The sequence below is a fragment of the Ambystoma mexicanum genome, chromosome 11 (genome assembly GCF_040938575.1).
Source record: "Ambystoma mexicanum isolate Mex_15411 chromosome 11, UKY_AmexF1_1, whole genome shotgun sequence".
Taxonomy (NCBI): Eukaryota; Metazoa; Chordata; class Amphibia; order Caudata; family Ambystomatidae; genus Ambystoma; species Ambystoma mexicanum.
In genome coordinates, this window is record NC_090934.1 from 1,175,144,207 (window position 1) to 1,175,166,330 (window position 22,124).

The window sequence follows — 22,124 nt, forward strand, 5'->3', positions numbered from 1 at the left end:
TCCGGTGGTGGGGTACCCGCTCCCATCTGTCGGCAGGCACGGACTTTCAGATCCCAGCTCACCAGTTGACGGTGACGACGGACGCCTCCCTGGAAGGTTGGGGAGCGCACTCCGGAGATCTTCACGCAATAGGCCTTTGGCTCCCGGAGGAGAAGTCACTCCACATCAACATTTTGGAGCTCCGCGCAGTGTTCTGGGCCCTTAGGTCCTTTCTCCTGTCCCTCAAGGGCAAGGTGGTGAGGATCTTCCCCGACAACACCACCACAATGTTCTACATCCGGAAGCAGGGCGGAACCAGGTCCCCGGCCCTATCCAAGGAAGCCCAGGATCTGTGGCATTAGGCCGTCGCCCAACGGATGTTTCTGGTGCCTCTTCATCTGGCAGGAATAAAAAACACGATCGCCTACTCACTCAGCAGGGAGCTGCGCTCGTGCCATGAGTGGGAACTACGCCAGGATCAAGTGGATCGACTCTTCCGACGATGGGGCGAACCCCAAATCGATCTCTTTGCGACGGCAACAAATTCCAAGTGCCGGAGGTTCGCCAGCAGGTTCCCCCAGCCGATGCTTTCTCGTTCCCCTGGGATGGCCTATTTCTTTGTGCATTCCGTCCGCTGCCGTTGCTGCTCCGGCTCATCAACCAGCTCAAGAGGTCCCGGTGCAGGATGATCCTTGTCGCACCGGCGTGGCCGAGACAGATCTGGTTCCCGGACCTTCTGGACTTGTCAACGTCCACACCAGTCAAGCTGCTGACGGACGCAGACCTTCTCTCAAGAGAAGGAGGCGCCATTCTTCACCACAACCCGGAGTCGCTGAACTTGCAGGCCTGGCTCCTGCAGCACTAGAGTTTGGAGGGTACGACATCCCGGCCGACTGCAGAGAGGTTCTTGCAAAGGCCAGGGCGTCCTCAACTCTCAAGTGCTACGGACATAAATGGAAGAGGTTCTCTGTCTGGTGCCGTGCACAGAAGATTAACCCTCTGCGGATTACGGCCCCTCAAGTACTGCCGTACCTACTGTCACTGGCCAAAGCTGGACTGGCTCACGCCTCCATCAAAATACATCTGGCTGAAATCTCCCGATATACCAGGACTACGGGACGGGCGTCCTTGTGGTCTCATCGCCTTGTGAAAGAATTCATGAAGGGACTATTCCGATCATTTCCGCCGGTGAAGGCTCCTGCCCTGGCGTGGGAGCTTAATGTGGTGCTGACCAGGCTCATGGGGGCTCCATTCGAGCCTATGCATTCGGCGCCTCTGACGTTCCTGTCATGGAAGACGGCTTTCCTCGTGGCCATCACCTCCGCACGACGAGTGGGAGAGATCCAGGCCCTATCTTGCAAGCCTCCACACTTGACTTTTCATGACACGAGGGTGGTGCTGAGGACGCACCCCTCCTTTATGCCCAAGGTGCCGTCGGACTTCCACCTCAATGAGCCCTTGGTGTTGCCAGTTTTCTTCCCGTCGCCTTCATCGCCGGCCGAGAGGACTTTGCACTCGCTGGATGTAGCTAGAGCGCTGAAGTTCTACGTGGACCGCACAAAGAGTTTTCGGAAGACATCACAGCTGTTTGTGAACTTTGGGACTGTGAATCAAGGGAAGGCTCTCTCGAAGACTTCCATTTCCAGATGGCTCTCCGGCTGCATCATGCACTGTCACCGGTTGGCGAACCGACCGCTGCCCGGCCGTCCGAGAGCCCATTCGACCAGAGCGATCGCTGCTACCACGGTGTTCCTGTCTGGTGTGCCCCTGCTAGACATCTGCAGGGCTGCGACGAGGAGGTCGACGCACACCTTCACAAGATTCTACTGCGTCGATCGGGACTCCAAGGAGGAGTCCAGGGTCGGCCAAGCAGTGCTGCGCAACCTGTTCGCCTAAGGTGAGCCTGGTGAGGAGGTAAGAGATGCTTAATGTTGAGGTGTTGTATTGCTTAATGTTGAGCCTGTTGCCACCTCCCGTGGTTGTGCATGTGTGTACTGCTATGTATTCTCTTATTCGAGGGGATTGGGTCCTCCGACGTATTCCATATCTATGACATGTAATCACCACAGCTGTGCTGCTTCGGAAACTTTTTCGGCGTCTGCGTCCTGCGTCGATGACGTCGATACGCCGTCGTCGAGGACCTCCTCCGACGTCCGACGTCATCCGATGTGATAAGTAGGACGCACGACGCCCATAGCCTCAGTTCCGTTTTTTCCGCGAACGTGTTGCTTCGTGTTTCTCGGTTCTAAGCCTCGACTCTTTGGAGTTCTGTTCTTTCTGGTTCTTCGAACCTGTTCGTTTGTGTATTTCCTTCGGCGATGTCTTCCACTTCGTCTTCAACCCCGCGTCCGGGCTTTAAGAAGTGCGGGGAGTGGGTCCAAGATGTCGGTGACTGACTCGCACGACGCCTGCCTCTGGTGCCTCGGGGAGGCCCACGACACGGATGACTGTATCGACTGCCAGTCGCTCACGTCCAAGGCCTTACGCGAACGTAAGAAGAAGTTGTCGGTAGGTCGGGTGTCCAAGCCACGGAAGTCGAAGTCGGCGGGGCTTTCGACGGATGATTCGAGGGGTGACTCTCCGCGTCATCGTCGGAAGTCTCGTCGGTCTTCTTCTAGGAGTGGGTCTCGCCACTCCTCAGCCTCTTCGAGGCGTTCTGGGAAGCGCCGTCACTGGTCGCCTTCCAGGTCCTCTTCTGAGGATTCTACGCGGCACGTCGGTTACCCCACCGGCCGTGCGACGCCGGAGGAATGGGCTTCCTTCGGGAAGAAAATGTTGGCGATTCTTGAGTCGCAGGGTACTCTGCCGTCCGCGCCCCCGAGTGGGGTCGGCCGTGTGAGGTCGAGAGACACCGCTCGCAAGAGTGGTCGGCACGAGTCACGGGAGCGGTCCCGTTCGGACAAGGAGGCTCGTTCTCGCCGTACCCGTTCCAGGTCCCGGTCCTCGACGCGTTCGAGACCGTGTGCTCCTGTGAAGTCTTCGAGGAAGACATCGACGTCTGAGGCGTCGAGGGCGTCGACAGGCTTTCTCGAGGCTCCGGCTTCGAGGACGTCGTCGAGGCCGTCGACGATCAGGTCGTCGAGGGACACGCTCGGGGCTCCGGCCTCGAGGGCTGTGTCGACGCCGCCGATACTGGAGGCGCTGCATCTGACGTCGACGCCGATTTCCTCGACGCCGATCCTCTCGGCGCCGTTGCCGGTTTTCTCGGCGTCGGCGCCGATTCGCTGGACGCCATCGACGCCTTTCGTGTCGGAGGTGCCCCGTGTCACGGGTGTGCCCCCTAGGAAGGCTCTGGTTAAGAGCAAGCACTCTCGGGTGCCTTTTCGCCACCTGGAATATATTTCGGAGGCGGATGAGGATTCTGATGGCCTGGTTCCTAGTCTGGTGCCAGATGAAATTGTCTCGGGCCATAGTCAATTTGACGATTTGAGGCAGTCACTGCATGATGCCAGTGGACTGGACACCTCTCCGGAGGTGGAATTTTGTAGGCCTGAGCCTGGCTCCCATGCCGATTCCTCGTACCGGCGCCTTATGGCTAGGGTGTCTGAGTATCTGGGATGGTCTGCTCCCCCAGGGGAGTTTGTGCAGGATGATCTGACGGACATCCTTGATGTTGGTCCCCCAACTGACCCGGTACTGCCGTTCCATATGGCTTTACAGAGAAGGGTGGCGGCGGCTTGGACTGCTCCGGAGAGTCTCCCGGCGGTGGGCAGATCCTTGTCGCGTAAATACCGTCCAGCCAGTAGCGACCCCTGCTACTTGACCAGGCACCCCACTCCGGAAAGTTTGGTGGTGCAGGCGGCCACGGCCCCGGCAAAGCAGGCGTCGTACCCTACCATCCCTCCTGATAGGGACGACAAACGTTTTGATGGCTGGGCGAAGAAAGTGTTTTCTTCTGGTGGTATGGCGCTTCAGGCGGCCAACTCCATTTGTGCCTTGTCACGTTTCACGCACACTCTGTGGAACTGTGTTGCGTTAGCGGCTGAACATATTCCCGAAGGGGATGAACGGGATGGTTTCCTTTCTATGGTCCAGGATGGTAAGGATGCCATGTGTGAGTCCGTTCAGTCGGGTCTGGACTTGGCTGAATGCGTCAGTAGGTCCATGGCGGCGAGCACCGTGATACGCAGGTTTGCGTGGTTGCAGAAGTCGGGGTTTGCTCCTGATGTGCAGTCCCGGCTCCTCAACATGCCCTTTGATGGTGAACACCTTTTTGGCAGCAAGGCTGACGAGAGCCTTGAGAGGTTGCAGACCTCAAAAGCTGCAGCGAAGTTGTTGGGCGCTGCAGTTCGCCAACCTCCGCCTTTTCGTCCTAGGGGACAGCAGTGGAGGGGTGGTTCCTTTCGCTATTACTCATCCTTCAGTAAAGCGAGAGGAGCTGGCAGTCAAAGAGGCCAACGCAGGGGTAGCAGAGGTGGACGACAGGGTACCCGTGGTGCCAAGGCCGCTCGGGCAGTTGCCTCTTTGCCCTCAGGTAACACCGCAGCCGCTCCCACTCAGTCATGAGGCCATGTCCCATGGTTCGCCGGTTGGGGGAAGGCTGGCGCAGCATCTTGTAGAGTGGCAAGCCATTACTTCAGATGTGTGGGTTCTGGAGATCATAACCCACGGCTACTGTCTTCCTTTTCGGCACAGGCCTCGCGACAATCCACCGGGGAACCTCTCTTTGCAGAGTCCGGATCCGCTCCTTGCGCAGGAAATTCAAGCCCTGCTGGAGAAAGGCGCCATAGAACTGGTGCCTGTAGCGGAGAGGAACAAGGGATGGTATTCCCCTTATTTTTTGGTTTCGAAGAAAGACGGGGGATTGAGACCCATCATGGACTTGCGCGGTTTGAACAAACTCCTCAGGAAGGACAAGTTCAAGATGGTTACTCTCTCTCAAGTTCTCCAGGCCCTTCAGCTTCAGGACTGGTTGGTGTCACTCGACCTCAAGGATGCTTACTTCCATGTGCCGATCCATCCCAAGCACAAGAAGTACCTGAGGTTCGCGGTTGGCGACTCGCACTTTCAGTTTCGGGTCCTGCCGTTCGGATTGACCTCCGCCCCGAGGGTTTTCACCAAGCTCATGGTGGTGGTGGCAGCGCATCTCAGGCAAGGGGGGATTCACGTCTACCCCTACCTGGACGATTGGTTGATCAGGGGGAGCTCTCCCGAGCAAGTCCTGGATCATCTATCGATCGCCTGTCGCTCCCTTCACAGGCTGGGCTTCTCCCTCAATTTCAAGAAGTCCCATTTGACACCAACACAGCGGCTCCAGTACATCGGAGCAGTGCTCGACACTTCCCTGGGGCAGTGTTTTCCTCCCCAGGTGAGGGCTCTTCACATTCAGCAGATGGTGCACAAGTTTCAGCATGCCCAGACGCTCCCAGCGTTCGAGTTCTTGAGGTTGCTCGGCCTCATGGCATCCTGCATTCTTCTGGTGCCAGAGGCTCGCCTGCGGATGAGATCTTTGCAGTGGGCACTCAAGACGCAATGGTCGCAGTCCTCCGGCAGGATGTCGGACTCGATTCAGGTGCCGTCCTCGGTCGCCCGGGACCTTCTGTGGTGGGCCGTCGAAGGCAACTTGATGAAGGGGGCTCCATTTTGGCTTCCCTGGCTGGAGGTGACGGTCGTGACGGATGCATCCCTCACGGGATGGGGAGCTCATGCCAACGGGCTGACAGTCAGCGGTCGTTGGTCTCCGTCGGAGTCCAGACTCCATATCAATCTGTTGGAGCTGAGGGCCGTCAGGCTAGCCCTGAAGGCTTTTCTGCCGTCTGTGCGAGGGAAGAATGTCCTGATCCTGACGGACAACACAGTGGCCATGCACTACCTCAACAAAAAGGGGGGGGGCAGGGTCACTTCCTCTGTGCAGAGAGGCGATGCAGCTCGAGTTCTGGGCCATCCAGCAGGAAGTTTCGATCTCGGCAGTTCATCTGGCCGGAGCCGAAAACGTGACGGCGGACGCTCTGAGCAGGCAGAGCGCTATCTCTCACGAGTGGGAGTTGGCTCAGGAGATTCTCCTGGAGATCTTCACCCTTTGGGGGACCCCTCAAGTGGACCTCTTCGCCTCCAGTGTCAACCGGAAGTGCGAAAGGTTTTGCTCGCGGGAATTTCCTCCAGAAGGAGCCTTAGGAGACGCGTTCGTGGTGGAGTGGTCATTCCCGCTGCTGTACGCGTTTCCTCCAGTCCCCGTCATCCCGCAAGTGCTGCGGAGGTTACAGAAGTTCGGTTCCCGGATGATCCTCATTGCCCCGGCGTGGGCTCGGAGGACCTGGTACCCGGACCTTCTCGACTTATCCATCTGCCCTCCACGTCGTCTTCCCTACCGAGACGATCTGCTCTCACGGGAGGGGGGTCAGGTTCTCCATCCAGAGGTCAGATCCCTCAACCTTCACGCTTGGCTTCTGAAAGGTTGAGGTATAAGGATTGGGACCTCCCTGCGGACGTGATGGAGGTGTTGCTTTCGGCCCGAAGGCCGGCAACAAAGTCTCTGTACCGTTGCCGTTGGCGTAAGTTCTGCGACTGGTGCAGAGTTCAGAATGTGGATCCTTTTGCATGTGACATCCCCATGGTTCTGTCCTTTTTACTTTTTTGGCCCACAGGGGCTTGCAAGTGGGTACCGTTAAGGGTTACCTGGCGGCGCTGTCCATCTTTAAGCGCTCGTCTGAAGAGTGTTCTTGCTTTAAAATCCCTTTGATTTCACAGTTCCTGAAAGGGCTCACTAATGTGTTCCCTCCGTCACCTTTCCTGGTGCCCGGTTGGGATTTAAACTTGGTTCTTAAGTTTCTTATGGGTGCTCCGTTTGAGCCTTTACATTCTTGCCCTTTGAGGCTGTTAACTCTGAAAACTGTGTTTTTAGTTGCGGTTACTTCCGCTCGCAGAGTGAGTGAGTTACAGGCACTTTCAGTTAAGCCTCCCTTCACTGTATTTCACAAGGACAGGGTTGTCCTTAGAGTTCGTCCTTCTTTTCTTCCGAAGGTAGTGACGGAATTTCATTTGGCCCAGAAGGTTGTTCTTCCGGCATTCTATCCTCCTCCGCATCCTGGTAAAGAAGAGGAGAGGCTCCATAGGCTTGATCCTAGGAGAGCTTTAAGCTTTTATGTTTCACGCATGTCCCGGGTCAGAGTGGCTGATCAACTCTTTATTGGTTACGCTGGAAAGCGTTTGGGGCAAGCTGTGACGAAACAGACTTTGTCTCGCTGGATTATTTTGGCCATCTCGGAGTGCTACCGTTTGGCGGGTAAGGACCCACCGGCTGGCTTGCGGGCCCATTCTACCAGGGGTATGGCTGCGTCTACTGCCCTGCAGAGGGGTGTTCCTATTCGCAACATCTGTGATGCAGCCACCTGGGCTTCAGTACATACATTTGTACGTCACTATTCCCTTGATTCCATCCGGGCACAGGATCTGGCCTTTGGCAAGGCGGTCCTTTGCTCTGCTATTTGATTGGCTATTCTAAATTCTTTCCCTCCTCCTTGCTTTGGTACTGCTTTGGGAGTCTGTCATAGATATGGAATACGTCGGAGGACCCAATCCCCTCGAAGAACAAGTTACTTTCTTACCTGGTAACGTTCTTTCGATGGGATGGTCCGACGACGTATTCCATATCGCTCCCGCCCGGCCTTCCCCGCGGCAGAATTTCTTTTGCGATTGCAGCTTACGTTCCGCAAGGCTTTGTGTCTGACTGGCAGTTGTCTTATGTCACACGTTCTGGGGGAAAAAACTACAACTGAGGCTATGGGCGTCGTGCGTCCTACTTATCACATCGGATGACGTCGGACGTCGGAGGAGGTCCTCGACGACGGCGTATCGACGTCATCGACGCAGGACGCAGACGCCGAAAAAGTTTCCGAAGCAGCACAGCTGTGGTGATTACATGTCATAGATATGGAATATGTCGTCGGACCATCCCATCGAAAGAACGTTACCAGGTAAGAAAGTAACTTGTTCTTCATGAGCATGTGAATCCATGCCAGACCCCATGCTGGAGAAGGAACAAGTTACTTACCTGTAACTGTTGTTCTCCAGCATGGGTCTGGCATGGATTCACATGCGAACCCTCCCGCCTACCTCTCTTCACTTGGTCATACTGCCACTTTAAGTTCTATCAAATCCGAGGATGGCTGCCAGAGGCGGGGCTTAGGGAGAGGGCAGTCATTGGCTGGGGGCAGTATGACCCAGAGACCAGTGATTGGTTACTACTAAGAAAGACAGATCAGAAACGAAAGTGATATAGATTTTTTTCTATACCGAGGATTCCCAGCCTGACGACGGGGAATATTCATGAGCATGTGAATCCATGCCAGACCCATGCTGGAGAACAACAGTTACAGGTAAGTAACTTGTTCCTTCTCTATTGTGACTGTCAGGCCATCACAGTGAAACCTCACGCACTACTCCTCACCGGGTCACCATCAGCAAGCCTCAGCCCAAAGTCAAACAAGTGCACCAGGTACCGAACAAATTAGAACCACGGTATTTGGTATGCATAATTTTGGTGCCAACTGGAGAACCTCAAAGGATTTACAGCAGGCTCTGAACCATCTACTACTGTTGTAGTTCCTCACATACAAAGCACTGTAGAAATCTGCATGGTCTGTTCTATTGATCTGCTCTCAGAATCACAATCTATGATGGCACAACAGCGATATTCAGCTTGATTGGATTTGTCCGATATGCGTAGGTGGGTGAGCGCCAGTTTCTTTTTGTTAAACCTTCTTACTTTGTCTTTTCCACTGACAAGGTGACGTTGAAGATGTCTGTCCTCCCTTCCCTAGTTCCTGTCGAATTTTCATCTTTTAGTGAAAATATATCTTCAGTTCTTCTTACCTCATCTATCTTAGATTGAGTAAAGGTTTAATCATCTGGAACCCAAGAAGGCTCTGAGTTACTACATCTCTCAGAAAAAGATCTTCAGGATGGATCAACAGCTACTTGTCAGATTTGCCGGTGCTCTGGTTAGTCGAGCTGTTAACAAAAATTTGTTTTCACATGTATTGTTTTGGCATTTTTAGAATACTTCGATCTTGCCAACAATTAAGTGCCTGCAAGTCTTAGGCCTCATTGTACCACTGGCCCGATGGCTACTCCAGTGTTGCCGACTAGTGTATTTTTTTTGTTTATATCTCTCAGGTGGGTGGGTGTCACCAACCATTGCTTTCTGGATTCCTTATCTGTCCTGGACTCACGGTTTAGTTGTGTGGTCTCCTTCCTCCTCACGGTTCTGTACTGCTTTGGGATACAAAGATTATGCACCACCCTTTAATTCTACCCCTTTTTGTGGGTTGCGTCGCTTGTAACTGCTTTCATTTCTGTAGTTCTTCAGATGCTGAGTGCGGGCAAAATTGGGCGGAACAGAGGTCATGGGTTTGCAAACGACTCTTATATACTACCCTGCCCTGATACCGCCTTCAGAGTCATGGGCGCCAATGGAGACGGTGCAAAGCTACAGTACACCTCCGGTGAATGAAAGATTTCCCAAAGCCAGACTGAAGCTGGAGGATATAGTTCTAAAATAGGTAATCTGTAAAAGGAAGGATTAATCCGCCAGAAAGAGCCTTACCAATGGCCAGGAAATTGTTTATCTTCCTGTTTCCATCAAATTAGGGTCCCCTTGCTTTTCTTCCTCTGCTGTCTGGCCTTGCTCGCCGCACATTGTTCTCACTCCTTGCTGGACCCTGCCTTTGCAGACTCTGAAGACTGGTGCCAAGAAGCTTCCTTTTCTCTGTGTGCCGCTGTTGCTCAGCACTCCAACTCTAGATACCATAGTGCCATCTGTTTTCACAGCTGCCATATGATATGATATGATATGGCATTTACAACGCGCCTATACACAAGTGAGCCAGTGGCAGCCTCAAAACTGTTATTTGCACATTTGCCATGATTTAAACACAATCAAATGTTTCAGGGTCGGTAGCATGTCTTCTCCCCATCACCTTGGACCTCTTCACTGAGAGTTTCTCAGCACCTCCTGTAGGTGGTGCCAGAGTTCAATTCCTCACTTGCCTGTATTTTAACCCCATCCACAGTATTCTAATGCAAATAAGTGGTTCAATTTTCTGGCATGCCTGTTTTTTTTTCTGCCCCTGCACTCTTTACAGTGACAGGGGTATTCATTGTCTAACCCCAAAAGACAATTTAACTTTAATGTTGCTAGTGCAAAGAAATTCAGGTTTGATAGCCAACGTTACATTTTGCTGGGCCCATCAAGAGTAGAGCGACCACAAATCAATGCCTTGGTGTATTGTGTTAAGTACTATGTTATAGCTAGCTTAGAAAGAAGTGCAGGTTGGCATGGAGGCACAATCTTCTAGACGTTACTTGTGCTGCAGCGGAGATGTCCCTTCGTTGGGTTTTGACTGGTCCTCTTTGCACATATTCACCAAGCATTACTGTCTTGATTTCTCTCTTTGGGCAGTGTGGCCATCAACAGTTGGTTCTGTAGGGTGTCCACACAATCAAGCCCACCACCTATTTAGTTACTGCTTTCTAGAAATGAGCATTCTGCGGAGGAAGTTATCCATTAGGAGAACCACTTACTTAGCTTTAGTGTTGTTCTTTCTACCGAGGTCAAGGATGGAAGGCTGATGTAGACTCTTATCACCCTTCCCTCCTTGACCTCGTCTGTGGTTACTTGTAGCTTTCCTTTTTTTCTGTTATGTGACATTTTGTTTCTTGGCCTGTGTGGACAATGGCTATTTGGAGCAAGAAAAGAAAGGGGGCACATTGGGTTCCACATACTTACTGTGATGAATCTTGCAGAGTCATCACTGATCCCCACCCTGGTCCTATGTGGCCAGGGGAAAGCAGCCGCTACCTAATCCTGACCCTTGCGTGATATTTCTGAGGGTGACTCCAACAGGAGAGGAGCAATATACTTCTCTCGGTTGTGAAGAGGATCCATTTATTCCAATGTTTTGGATGGCTTGTTGCCATTATTCAAAACCATCTGATTCTAAAGCACTAATTAATACTCGTTGAATTAAAAAAAAATGCCAATCTTCATGTAGATTTGGAGAAAGTAAAACATGTGAAACATCTGATGTTTATGGTAATTGTAATATTACAACTGTTCAGTCATGTAATGCAAAATCCATTAAAACCTCCTTGAACTCAAAGCCCCAGAAATCCTCAAGTACTGTGACGAGGAAGAGGAGCAAGGAGTTCATGTGGAGGAAATGTGAACAATATGCAGTCTAGTTGTTACAAAGCTAATCAGCTTCACATGACTTTTAAATGCCCAAATTAGCTACAGCTGGGAGAAGAGGAAGAAAACAGGAACGTGACCGTGGATGGAGAGAGAAGGCAGGTTGCAGAGTACGCAGAGCAGGAAGCATGACTGGTGGCAGAAGAAATCACACGAAAGACTAGGTAGAGAAGCACGCCAGAAGCAGCGTTTGGGGCATTCAGAGAAGAACTCCAGTCAATAGAAAGCAGATGGTGCACAGCGGAGCCGTGTGTGGAGACGCGGTCCTCAAAAGCAGTGCGGTCGTGGCAGCCCCTCGCAAGCATCTCTCAACTGCTGCACAAACAGCCAGTGAGTCAGACTTATAGCGAAAGGGGCCCCGGGATGTGCGAATATGCTGATAAGTGTATGAAAAGTACTTTGAATACCAACCTAATAGAACTGAATGGAAAAGGCGACTGTGGTGCAATTTCCCTGACATGAGATGTCAGTTGGGCGAAACCTGGGACCAGCATTACCTAAGCCAAGAGTCATTGCCAGAAGAACAGGGGCAGCTATGGTGTAATGCCCCTGACTTTGGAGGTCAGTGCAGGGAAACCAGCATTGCCAAGAGTCCAGAGAGATTGTTAAACGGAAAAGCTTAAACAAACCCTCAGAAATTGGATTTCGGTTTAGGGGAAATTTGTACAAATAAAAGTTGAAGTTAACAAAACTGCTAGTGAAAAAGCACAGTTGTGATACTTAAGGAGAAAGTGAATGTTCAGAGAAGCCTCATAAGAATATCAGGTAGTGAAACCTTTTTGGACAAGGATACTTGGCAGAGTACAACAGGGAATCTCAGTGAGCCAACGGGGGGATATTCCTGGCAGGCGAATAAACCAGGATATCAAGAGTTTACAGTAGATGACTTTCCTGGCAGGAGAGTGTACTTGGAAATACACTTTGAATTGGTATATTGAAAAGAGATTTGTTCATCTTAAGTTCTTGTTTCCTTTTAACATTTTGTCAACCAGAAACTTTAAAAAGATGTACCTTTTGCCATACTTGAACCTCTATTCTGAAGAAGACATTTGGTTTGCCATCCTGAAAAATAGTAAAGACTTTCCTTTACCTTATTCAAACCAACACTGTGGAAAAGATACTTTGTTTTGCCGTTCTGAAATATCAGGAGAGACTTCCTCTTTTCCAGATTAGTCTCATGGAAAGAATATTTGTTTTGTCACATTAAGGAGAGTATTGGGAGAAAGAGGCATTTGTAATGCCTTTAAGAGACTAGTCCTGACAGAGAATATTGTGAATAGTTTGTTTGACATAATCCAAGGGACGGGAGCCAACCCTTGGTTAAAAGAAGTGCTTTGTTTAAGTTATATGTTTGAGTTATTGCACTTTTCTGTTGAGTTGAACTTTGAAAGATTTACCTTGCACATTTTGTTCATGTATTAGCGTGAGGGTCCGATTTCGTTTGGATACAAGGTCATCCTGCTTTAGTTTTAGTTTCATGGGAAGGGACACTCTCGTTAGGATAGGGAAAGTTAGTCCATTTTCCAAACCACTTTCTATTAATAAAATGTCTCATGTTGAGAATGATACCTCTTTGTGCCCGCCTCTCATTTTGGACCCCACGCAGTACCTACTTCATCACTTCAACACCTGTGGAGCCAGTACATTGCTACAAGAGCATTCCTCCTGTTGGATGTGAATAGGTTTGCAAATCCAGTTTGCTGCTGGATTTGTGAGAAGAATACCTAATTCATTAGAAGAACATTGTTGTAAGTATCTTGTTCATCTCTTCTGCTTCACTCCACTCTTGAGAGCTTGACCTTGACTGTTTGACCTTACGTACATTGAGAGCCTAATCAGACGACCATACGTAGCATCTGTGGAAAACACTTATAAGTGTTGCAGGATCCTTGATGGAACTGATGAAAAGTATGCAGTGGTTCTCTTGTATAAACGAACACTAAAGGTAAAATACATGTATGTGCAATTTGCAAGACATCACATCTCTGTCCAGTTCCAATCCTGCAAATGAAATATGTATTGCTGTTATTGTAAACTGTTATTTCGTAAATGCAGCCTGAGTGCTGTTCATGCATTTGTGTATTCTACTGTGTTTTAGGTTATCCTTAGCAATGATGATATAAGTATACTCCTTAAAGTAATTCTGGAAAACATTGGTGAAGCAGAGTATGAATCAAATGAAAGGAAACCTGTTGATAGAAAGGACGGTAAGCAGTTTTAATGATGATTCTGCAATTTATTAATCATGTGCTATTATTTTCATAGTGATTGGCCAGATTCATGGTACTCAATTACGTTTGAGCACATTTTTAGAGAGCATAAATTATTGCTCTCAGGTGAGTTTGCATTGCATATCTTAAAGAGCTAACATGACATTTCACTATTGTGTTATTGTTATGGCGCAGAAGAAGGCAACCGACCAGGTGGTGTCATGGTGGTTAGCAAATACTTTTATTAAATTAAAAAACCTAGCTATCCTTAACTCCAAGAGGGGTTTCCCTGCCTTATACTAAAAAGTAAAGGGTCTGTCAGGTTGTCCATAACTAAAGAAATCACCTTCTTGAGTCAAAACCTTACCTCTATCCCTTAAACCATAACTAAAGAGTCTTAATCTTTTAAAGTAATAATAATAAAATCCTTTATTCGACGTAAAGTCATGAGGATACAAAATATAAAATACATTAATATCACACAATTGATTATCACAAATACACATAAAAACAAAGATATAAAAACAAATTGCCTGTCTGCTAAAAATCAATACTCCAACCGTTCGCCTTATAGCCACAACTACCTATATCAAAGGAATAACTGGGACGACAGGAGAGCTAGCCCCGCAGCCTATTGCCCAGTTCAAGAGCTACCATTTTTTTCCCACAGGATCCATGCTCTATGTAAAAAACAGGCCACAGTATCTACAATTTGTGGGGTGATTGATTGGACCAAATATTCTATGGCGCTGGGCCATGCCTTGATCCCTGCCTTCAACATAACAATCTGATATTTGAGCCTTAACCGCTGGGATGGTTTACAAAAGAACATAAAATTGGATAATGACTCCTCAGAGGCATCACAGAGTGGGCATCTGGTTAAATCATAACCCTTCCATTTGGCGCTAAATGCGGTGATATGCAGTATGCCTAATCTTACCCTCAAATATAGTGATATTGCATTGGCAGGCCTGATCTGATCTTGATTTAAAAGCATCAATGTGTCTCTGAGCTAGGTAAGCAGCCCCCAGACTTAGCTTAGAAGCCTCAAGACGGAGTAATGCTCTAGCTCTTTGTTTTATTCCGGGCTTCATTTGTATCCAGCTCAAATCAAAAGCCCTACTTGGCTCTTTCCAAAACTCACCTATTTTCAGGTGGAATAATGCATGTTTTATGTGGGAGAGCCATTTCAATCCGGTTGCACCTTCCAGTGACATGATATGTACCTTTGCCTTGATTAAAGAAAGCCAGAACTGCACCACTATATTTGTTCAGCGTAACTGCTGCCCTGTCTAATTGGTGAGTCCATCCAGGACAAGCCTGAATTCTCACACCCAGGTAGTGGAAGCTTTCGACTTGTTCTACTGGCTTATTATCAATCGCAATTTGGATGGCAACCCTCTTCCCACCTTTTGGTTTAATAACCATGGACTTTGTCTTGGCTGTACCAATACCAAGACCCAGCTACAAGATTTCTTTATGAAGATTGCAAGCAAGTCCTCATCCACAATTCTTTGTGTGTGTGTGTGTGTGTGTGTTTATTTATATATATATATATATATATATATATATATATATATATATATATATATATATATATATATATATATATATATATATATATATATATATATATATATATATATTTCTGAGGCTTGTGGACTCCCAAAGATACCTCAAAGTTTCTTCACGTCTCAGGTTATAACGTACACAGGACACAGTACTTGAATATAAAATGTGAAATGTCTGGTACTTCCCGCCCAACCAGGACCTTCCATAGCTGTTCACAGGACACAGAGTCAAATGCGGTTCTAAGGTCCACAAATAATACATACAAATGTCTTTTTAATAAGACTGTGTATTTTTGAATAATTAGAAATAACATAAACACTGATCTATGGTACCCCGACACATTTGGAATCCTGCTTGGTGGACAGTTTTTTTTTTTTTTTGAACAATTTTTATTTTTTAACAAACAACATTCCAAACATTACAACCATCGAGGACATTCGTAATCAATGTTGAAAACATTCCATTAAAAAATGTGCTTTATTGTCCCCCTCTACCCCCCATTAACTTGAGCCATTGCATCTGTGTTATCCACCTGAGCCCCAACATGTACCTCTGTTACCATATCATCTAAGTCAACTGCTTCATGTTCGGCCTGGTGGGGGTTTATCATCGAAGTCACCAATTGCCTCCAGGCTATCAGGGGACCCACCTCTTCCTCCCCACCTCTAGTGACTGCTTCATAACAGGCCGCAGTTTTTGCCTCTGCCCATTTCAGGAGGTCTGCCCACCACCTCTCCAGTCTAGGCCGGTGGGCCGTTTTCCAGCACATTGCAATTCTGCGCTTGGCTAAGATATATGCCAGGTCCTTCATCTTGCTAATGTGCTTTAGGTTACGTGGTCTGGGAAAGCTCCCAATCATGCATGCCCAGGCAGATCCAACGTCAAGCTCCACCCCACTGCTAGCCAATCTAGTTTTCAGTTCTATCCAAAATCTATTCACTTCTGGACAGGCCCAGAACATGTGCAGTAACCCAGCCTCCTCTTCCCCGCACCTAGGACATTTCTGTACGGTCGAGCCACCGAACTTAGCTATTCTGCAGGGGTCAAATATGCCCTGTGGGTGACATATAGTTGGATCGGCTGGAGTCTCGCATTCCGGGACACCTTATGGTATCTCTGTGCCCTGTCCCATTGTCCATCTGTCATGGGTTCTCCCACCTCCTCCTCCCAGTCATGCCTTAGTTGTAGCAGTTCTTTTTCCGCCTTCGTACTCAGTAACTCATATATCCTAGATATTTCGTGCCCACCCTCCGAGACATCATACATCATTTCTATGGTGGCCTCGGGTTGTTCTGCAAGTGCTGTTTCGGGCCACCTTTCCCTCACCCTTTTCATAATTCTGGAATAGGTGATATGTTGGCCTTTATGCACCCCGGTCTCCTCTATTAGTCTCTGAAATTCTAATGCCTCTCCCTCCTGCCATATGTCACCCAGGGTGGCCAGGCCCACCGGTTCCCAATATCTGCGGACCCCTTTAATCAATTGAGACTCTCCCCCGCATACCACCACCAACGGGACCTGTTGAGAAATCGGGTCTGGGAAACCCACAGTTCGCCATGCTCTACGCCAGACCTCCCAGCCCAGCACCAGCAATCTCCCCATCCCCACCACTTTTGGCTTAGGTAGCCACACTATCTCTCTAAGGAAGTAGGTGGCCGTGTCACCCCGCAAGAGCCTGGCTTCCGCCAATTCATCTTCAGACAACCACCTCGCCACATATAACAAATGACCCGCCAGATAATACAATTCGAAATTCGGCAGGTTTATACCCCACTTATCACACGAGTTTTGTAATTTCCACAGGGCCACCCTGTTCCTAAAATTGTGCCATATGAAGCCCCTGCACAGGCTATCTAGTCTGACAAAAAATCGTATGGGGATCAAGTACGGGATATTTACACAAAAGTGTAGTAATCTAGGCAAAACAACCATCTTGACCAGCGCTGCTCTTCCCATCATGGCTAGGGGCAATCTGGACCAAAACACCATGCTGTTTTTGATACCTTCAATTGCTTTCACCGTGTTGTGTTCATGCTCAGCTTCTATTCTGTGGTACACATTTATGCCTAGGTATCGAAAAGTCTCGGTCTGCCAGGGTATCTGCAAGATGGGCAGTGTCTCTGGTGGAATGCCCCTGTATCTCCCTAGGGGAAACACGCAGGACTTCTGGGTGTTCACCGATATGCCCGAGAGGGCGGCATAACGCTTCATCACCTCCAGGACATATTGCAAGTTTTCTTCCGGGAACCGCAGGTAGAGGAGCATGTCATCGGCATACAATGATATCAAGTGTGTACCTCCCGCCGTACTAATCCCGACCTTGCCGTATTGTTTCCTAAGGCAAACCACCAACGGCTCCACCGCAAGAATATATAACATGGGTGACCATGGACATCCCTGTCTGGTCCCCCTACTAAGTTGCCATTTATCTGATATTATGGCACCGGTTTTGACCCTTGCGATCGGGGCGCTGTATAGCATCTCGACCCATCTTAAGTACTCCGGCCCCATCCCGTATCTTTTTAGGGTCGCCATCAACCATGGCCACCTCACCGAATCGAAGGCCTTGACCCCTTCTAACGACACAATGGCCAAATCACCCGGGTCTTTCTTTGTTTGGTCTACAACATGATGTAACCTTCTATGGTTGTTAGTGATGTTCCTGCCGGCGACATAGCCTGTTTGGTCTGGGTGTATCAGCCTGCCAATTACTCGCTTGAGCCTGTTAGCAAGCACCGCAGTAAGTATTTTGCTATCTTGGTTGAGCATCGACAAGGGCCTGTAGGACCCACAGTCTGCATCTGGCTTGCCCGGTTTCAAGAGCGGGATAATCACCGCTTCTCGCAGGGACTCTGGCAATCCTCCCCTCTCATAGGCCTTATTAAACATGGCCAGCAGCGGCTGGAGTAGCTCCTGTTTGTAAGCCTCATAAAATTCGCTGGGTAATCCATCCGACCCCGGCGCCTTACATGTGGGCAGGTGTTGGATCACTGTCTCCAGTTCGTCTGTGGTGATTGGGGCATCCAAGTCTGCTCGTTCTGAGTCATCTAAAGTGGGCAGATCTATGTCTTCTAGCATTTGCAGAATTCTTGACCCATATTTCCGCCCGCATCCTCATACAGGCGTTTATAATATCTAAGGAACTCTTCATTCACCCCCTCTTGTGTGTCTCGGGTGTGACCCTCTTCCCCTTTGACTACTTTAATCACCGGTCAGGGTGTCTCGTTTTTTATACAACCAGGCCAGCAGTCTGCCCGGCTTGTCTCCACCCGCATGCTGCCTTTCCACGTATTTCTTATAATTCAATTTACATAGCCTGTCCCAGAGCTCTCCGCTAGCACCCTGCAGCTCCCTTATTCTTGCCCCGTCTTCCCGGGTGGTCCCACCCTTGCGCATCAAATCCTCTAGCTCCCTTTCCATTTTCTGCAACTCCCGTTCTATACCCCCTTGGAGCCCCCTGGATTTTGATATAGATACCCCTCACACCACCACTTTGAATGTCTCCCATACTGTTCCCATTGATTGCACGCTAACAGTATTAATGTTCAAATATTCTGTGATGGCCTCCCTTAGGTCATGTCGGAATCCTGAGTCCTGTAGGGCCTCAGCTCTGAGCCTCCACGTCGGGATACGCGCCCTAGGCGGGTGGTATCACCACTCGAGGACCAAAGGGGAATGGTCCGAAAGCACCCTGGCCTTATATTCCGCTCCTACCATTTCTCCTGCTATCTCAGTGGCGGCGAACACATAATCCAGCCTAGTGTGCAGGTCATGCGGCACTGCATAATGTGAGTAATGTCGATCTGTTGGGTGCAACCACTTCCATACATCCTCCAGTTTAAAGTCTGTCAACAGTGCCTGCAGCGCTTTGGCTGCCGGGGCTGGTTTGTCCAGTTTACTATCTGACCAGTCCAGCTTGGGGTTCAGGCTGCAATTGAAATCACCTCCTCACTGTATCACTCCGCCTAGCAGGGGACTGATCTTACTTTATAAAGACCTGAAGTAAGCCGCTGTGTCCTGGTTAGGGGCATATGAGTTTATAATGTTCACTTCTCGATTCTCCAGGAGCCCCTCCGCCACCACCATTCTGCCTTTCGGGTCTATTGTCGACCTGAGCAGCTGAAACGGCACATGCGGTGCCACCCATATAACGACCCCTCTCGCATACTCTGAGTATGTGGCTCCCATTACACTTCCCTTCCATTTTCTCCTAACTACCTCCAGTTTCTCTTTGGTGAGGTGAGTTTCTTGTAATAAAGCTATGTCGGTCCTCATCCTCCTCAGATACATCATCACTTTATTTCGTTTTAAGTAAATATTGAGACCCCGCACGTTCCAGGTCACCACCTTAAGATTACCCGACGCCATTGACATGGTATCCTGCCTCTCCTCTCAGTTTCCCATTTCGCTCCTGATAACACTGCGTCTGGCTCTTTACCCTCCCAACCCCAACAGTCTTCTCTACCCTTCCTTCCCCAAATACAACCCACTGCACACAACCCTCTCCCTCCCCACCCAGCAAATGCCCAGCTCCATCCCTGGATCTCGGGCCCACCCGCGTTTGGTCCCTCCTCGGAATCCCTGAGGACAAGAACCCAGCAGGGTGTCACCGGACTACCGGTGACCTAACTACGCCTAATGCTATCAGGGTACAAGGATTGGCTCCCAGGAGCTCCCACATATTTGTCTAAGATTATGTAGTTTAAACGGATCCTACATGCATGTGCGTCCTAAGCCGCACCTTCCCTGTCTATATTCCAGTCACAATGTCCTGCGCTATGTCACCCTCGGTGCCACCGCCACATGTTACCTATCTTCTTCACCTCCTGTCTGGATACCCGATTCTTGGGGGCTGCTCTGCATGTCCAGCCACCCCATGGCCACTTCTGGGGTTTCGAAAAAAACAAAGTTCTGTTCTTGTGGAACACCTTCAATTTGGCCGGGTAAAGCAGCATGTACTTGTGTCCTGTTTCTCAGTCTTCTTTTCACCGCCCCAAAGTTCATCCTGTTGCGCTGCACCAGCAAGGTGTAGTCTGGGTATGCGGTTATCTTTGCTTTCCCCTTTTCAATTGTTCCGCCTTTCTGGAAGAATTCGAGTATCCTTTCCCTATCCCGGTAATTCAGGATCTTCGCAATCAGTGGCCTGGGGGGGGGGTCCCTGGTGGCGGTTTCCTCATCAGTGCCCTGTGTGCGCCCTCTCAACAGCAAACCCCTGCGACAGCGCCCCTCCAGTTATTTCCTGCAGTAACATAGTTTCTAAGTATTCCGTTGGGTTGGGCCCTTCAGTTCCCTCTGGCAAACCTATGATGCGGATGTTGTTCCGTCGGACACCTTCTTCTTCTTCCTCCGCCCTGCTTTCTAGGTTGCCCACTCGCTGCACCAGGGCATGAAGTTCCGACTTGTGGGCGGTGCGATCCGCTGTGCTTGGGGCAATCTCCTTTTCCAGGTCACCGGTACGCTCTGCCAATGTCCTAACATCTTGTCGAAGGAGGTTTACCTCTTCCTGGACCGCCCCAACCTTAAGGTCCAGTGCCACTTTAAGTTCGTTCATGGGCAGTCCCAGTTTGGTTTCCCAGGCAACTTTCAAGTCTGCAATCATGGCAAGCACCTCCTGGATTGTGCCCGGTGCCTCTGCACTCCCGGCGGCAGTCTTATCTTTGCTCCTGGCCCCCTCTGTCCCAGGCGATGCCTTGGCATAGTCATCCAGCGTGGGCTGTTTGTTCTTCAGTCTTACAGTTTTGTTAGACATCGTGCCGTATCGGCCAGGTGTGGGCCCACGCCCCGACCCTACTTCAGCAAGCCTGCTACGTGTTAAACGGTTCACAGTGTTTGAGCCCGATTCGACCGTGTCGGGAGTATGCCACGACTGCCTGTTACACTCTTGGGGTGTGCTGTGTCCTCCCACGTGCTGATGCGGCCTTAGTTGATTCACGTGAGCATTGGTCCGGTTTCTTCCGATTACATGTGCCCAGGTGCATCTGCTGGCGCTGTGCGCAACAGCTGTGGGCCCAGACTAGGCCCTTCGACTGCTCAGCTGGTGGTGATGCTCGTGGCGATTTATCTACACTTCCCGTCAGTGCAGGCCACTTCGGGCGTGCCCCCAAGTATATCTTGTAGGCCCAAAGGTGGGCCGAGTTGCTCCGCACTGTACCATAGGCAGTGTGAGTTCCTCAGGTCTGGGGCCCCTTCCCAACAGCCCGTTGCCTCATCTGTTATTCCAAGCTTGTTGTGTGTGGTCACTTATATTGTGTTATTGACGTCCGTGTCTCCTGATAAGAGCCGAACTTTCATGTGTGCTTCAGCATCTAGTGCCCAGCGTTGGTAGCCCCAGTGCCTCTTTATTATGTCTCCAGTCCCAGTGCTTGGATCTCCCCTTCAGCCAGTGTTATATGCAGCTACCTGTCTGTGCCCTCCTTTGTAGCTTCTCACTTTAGGCGCACATACCTGTATTGAGGACGCGCTGCATGCGACGTTCAGAGCGAAGCCGCTGTCCGCTAAGCCCTTCGATGCCAGGTGGAATACTACCTCCGGGGCTTCGTGCGCTCTAGCATAACAGGTCTCCGGTGCCCCGTGTCCTGGCCTGGCACGTTGCTACTCCCACTGGGCTCCGGTGCGGCAGTCTCTGCTGCAACAATTTGGCGCCACCTGCTCCGTCCACAGTCCCCCCTGGCTCGGGGGCTGCGGGGGCCTCTGTCCTTCCTAGGGCCTCAAGTTTGAGTGTCGCTGTATTGGGCACCGGGCGTTTGCTGTCTGAATGTAAACTGCGCCGCGGTCTGCCGCATGTTCGGGGGCGATCCTCCGCAGCCTCGCGCGTGCACACAGGCTGCGCAGACCGAAATCCTCCGTCGGTCCTCTTTGTGTCACGGGCCGCTGTCTTGCTCTCTGGTCTGGCGGGACCCTCCTCCACCTAAGTCCTCCGGGCAACTGCCGAGCCAGATGCCTTATATCTTGGACATCCGCTACTGGTGTGATTTGTGCTGCGCTGGCCAGTCAGATCCACTATGGTGTTGCGATCAGTTTATGGCCCTTTGTCCACCCTCAGCCATCTTGTGATCTCCCCAATCACAGGCACTTTGTTTCTTCCAACAGCTCCGGTTTCTCCGTCCTGCTGTCAATCGGGCTGTCTTTACGCTCAGTGCATATCCCAAATCTTCATACTTCTTCAGGTGTGCTGT

General features: G+C 50.2%; 1 protein-coding gene across 4 annotated transcripts in view; it reads left to right on the plus strand.

The window, feature by feature from the left end:
- Window positions 1-22,124, plus strand: part of VPS13C (vacuolar protein sorting 13 homolog C) — a 5,236,720-nt gene that overhangs the window by 2,455,780 nt on the left and 2,758,816 nt on the right. For all 4 annotated transcript variants that reach the window (XM_069624493.1, XM_069624490.1, XM_069624491.1 and 1 more), the window contains one exon: window positions 13,266-13,374. In XM_069624493.1, coding sequence (XP_069480594.1) covers window positions 13,266-13,374 — 109 coding nt within the window. The remainder of the gene's footprint in view (window positions 1-13,265; window positions 13,375-22,124) is intronic.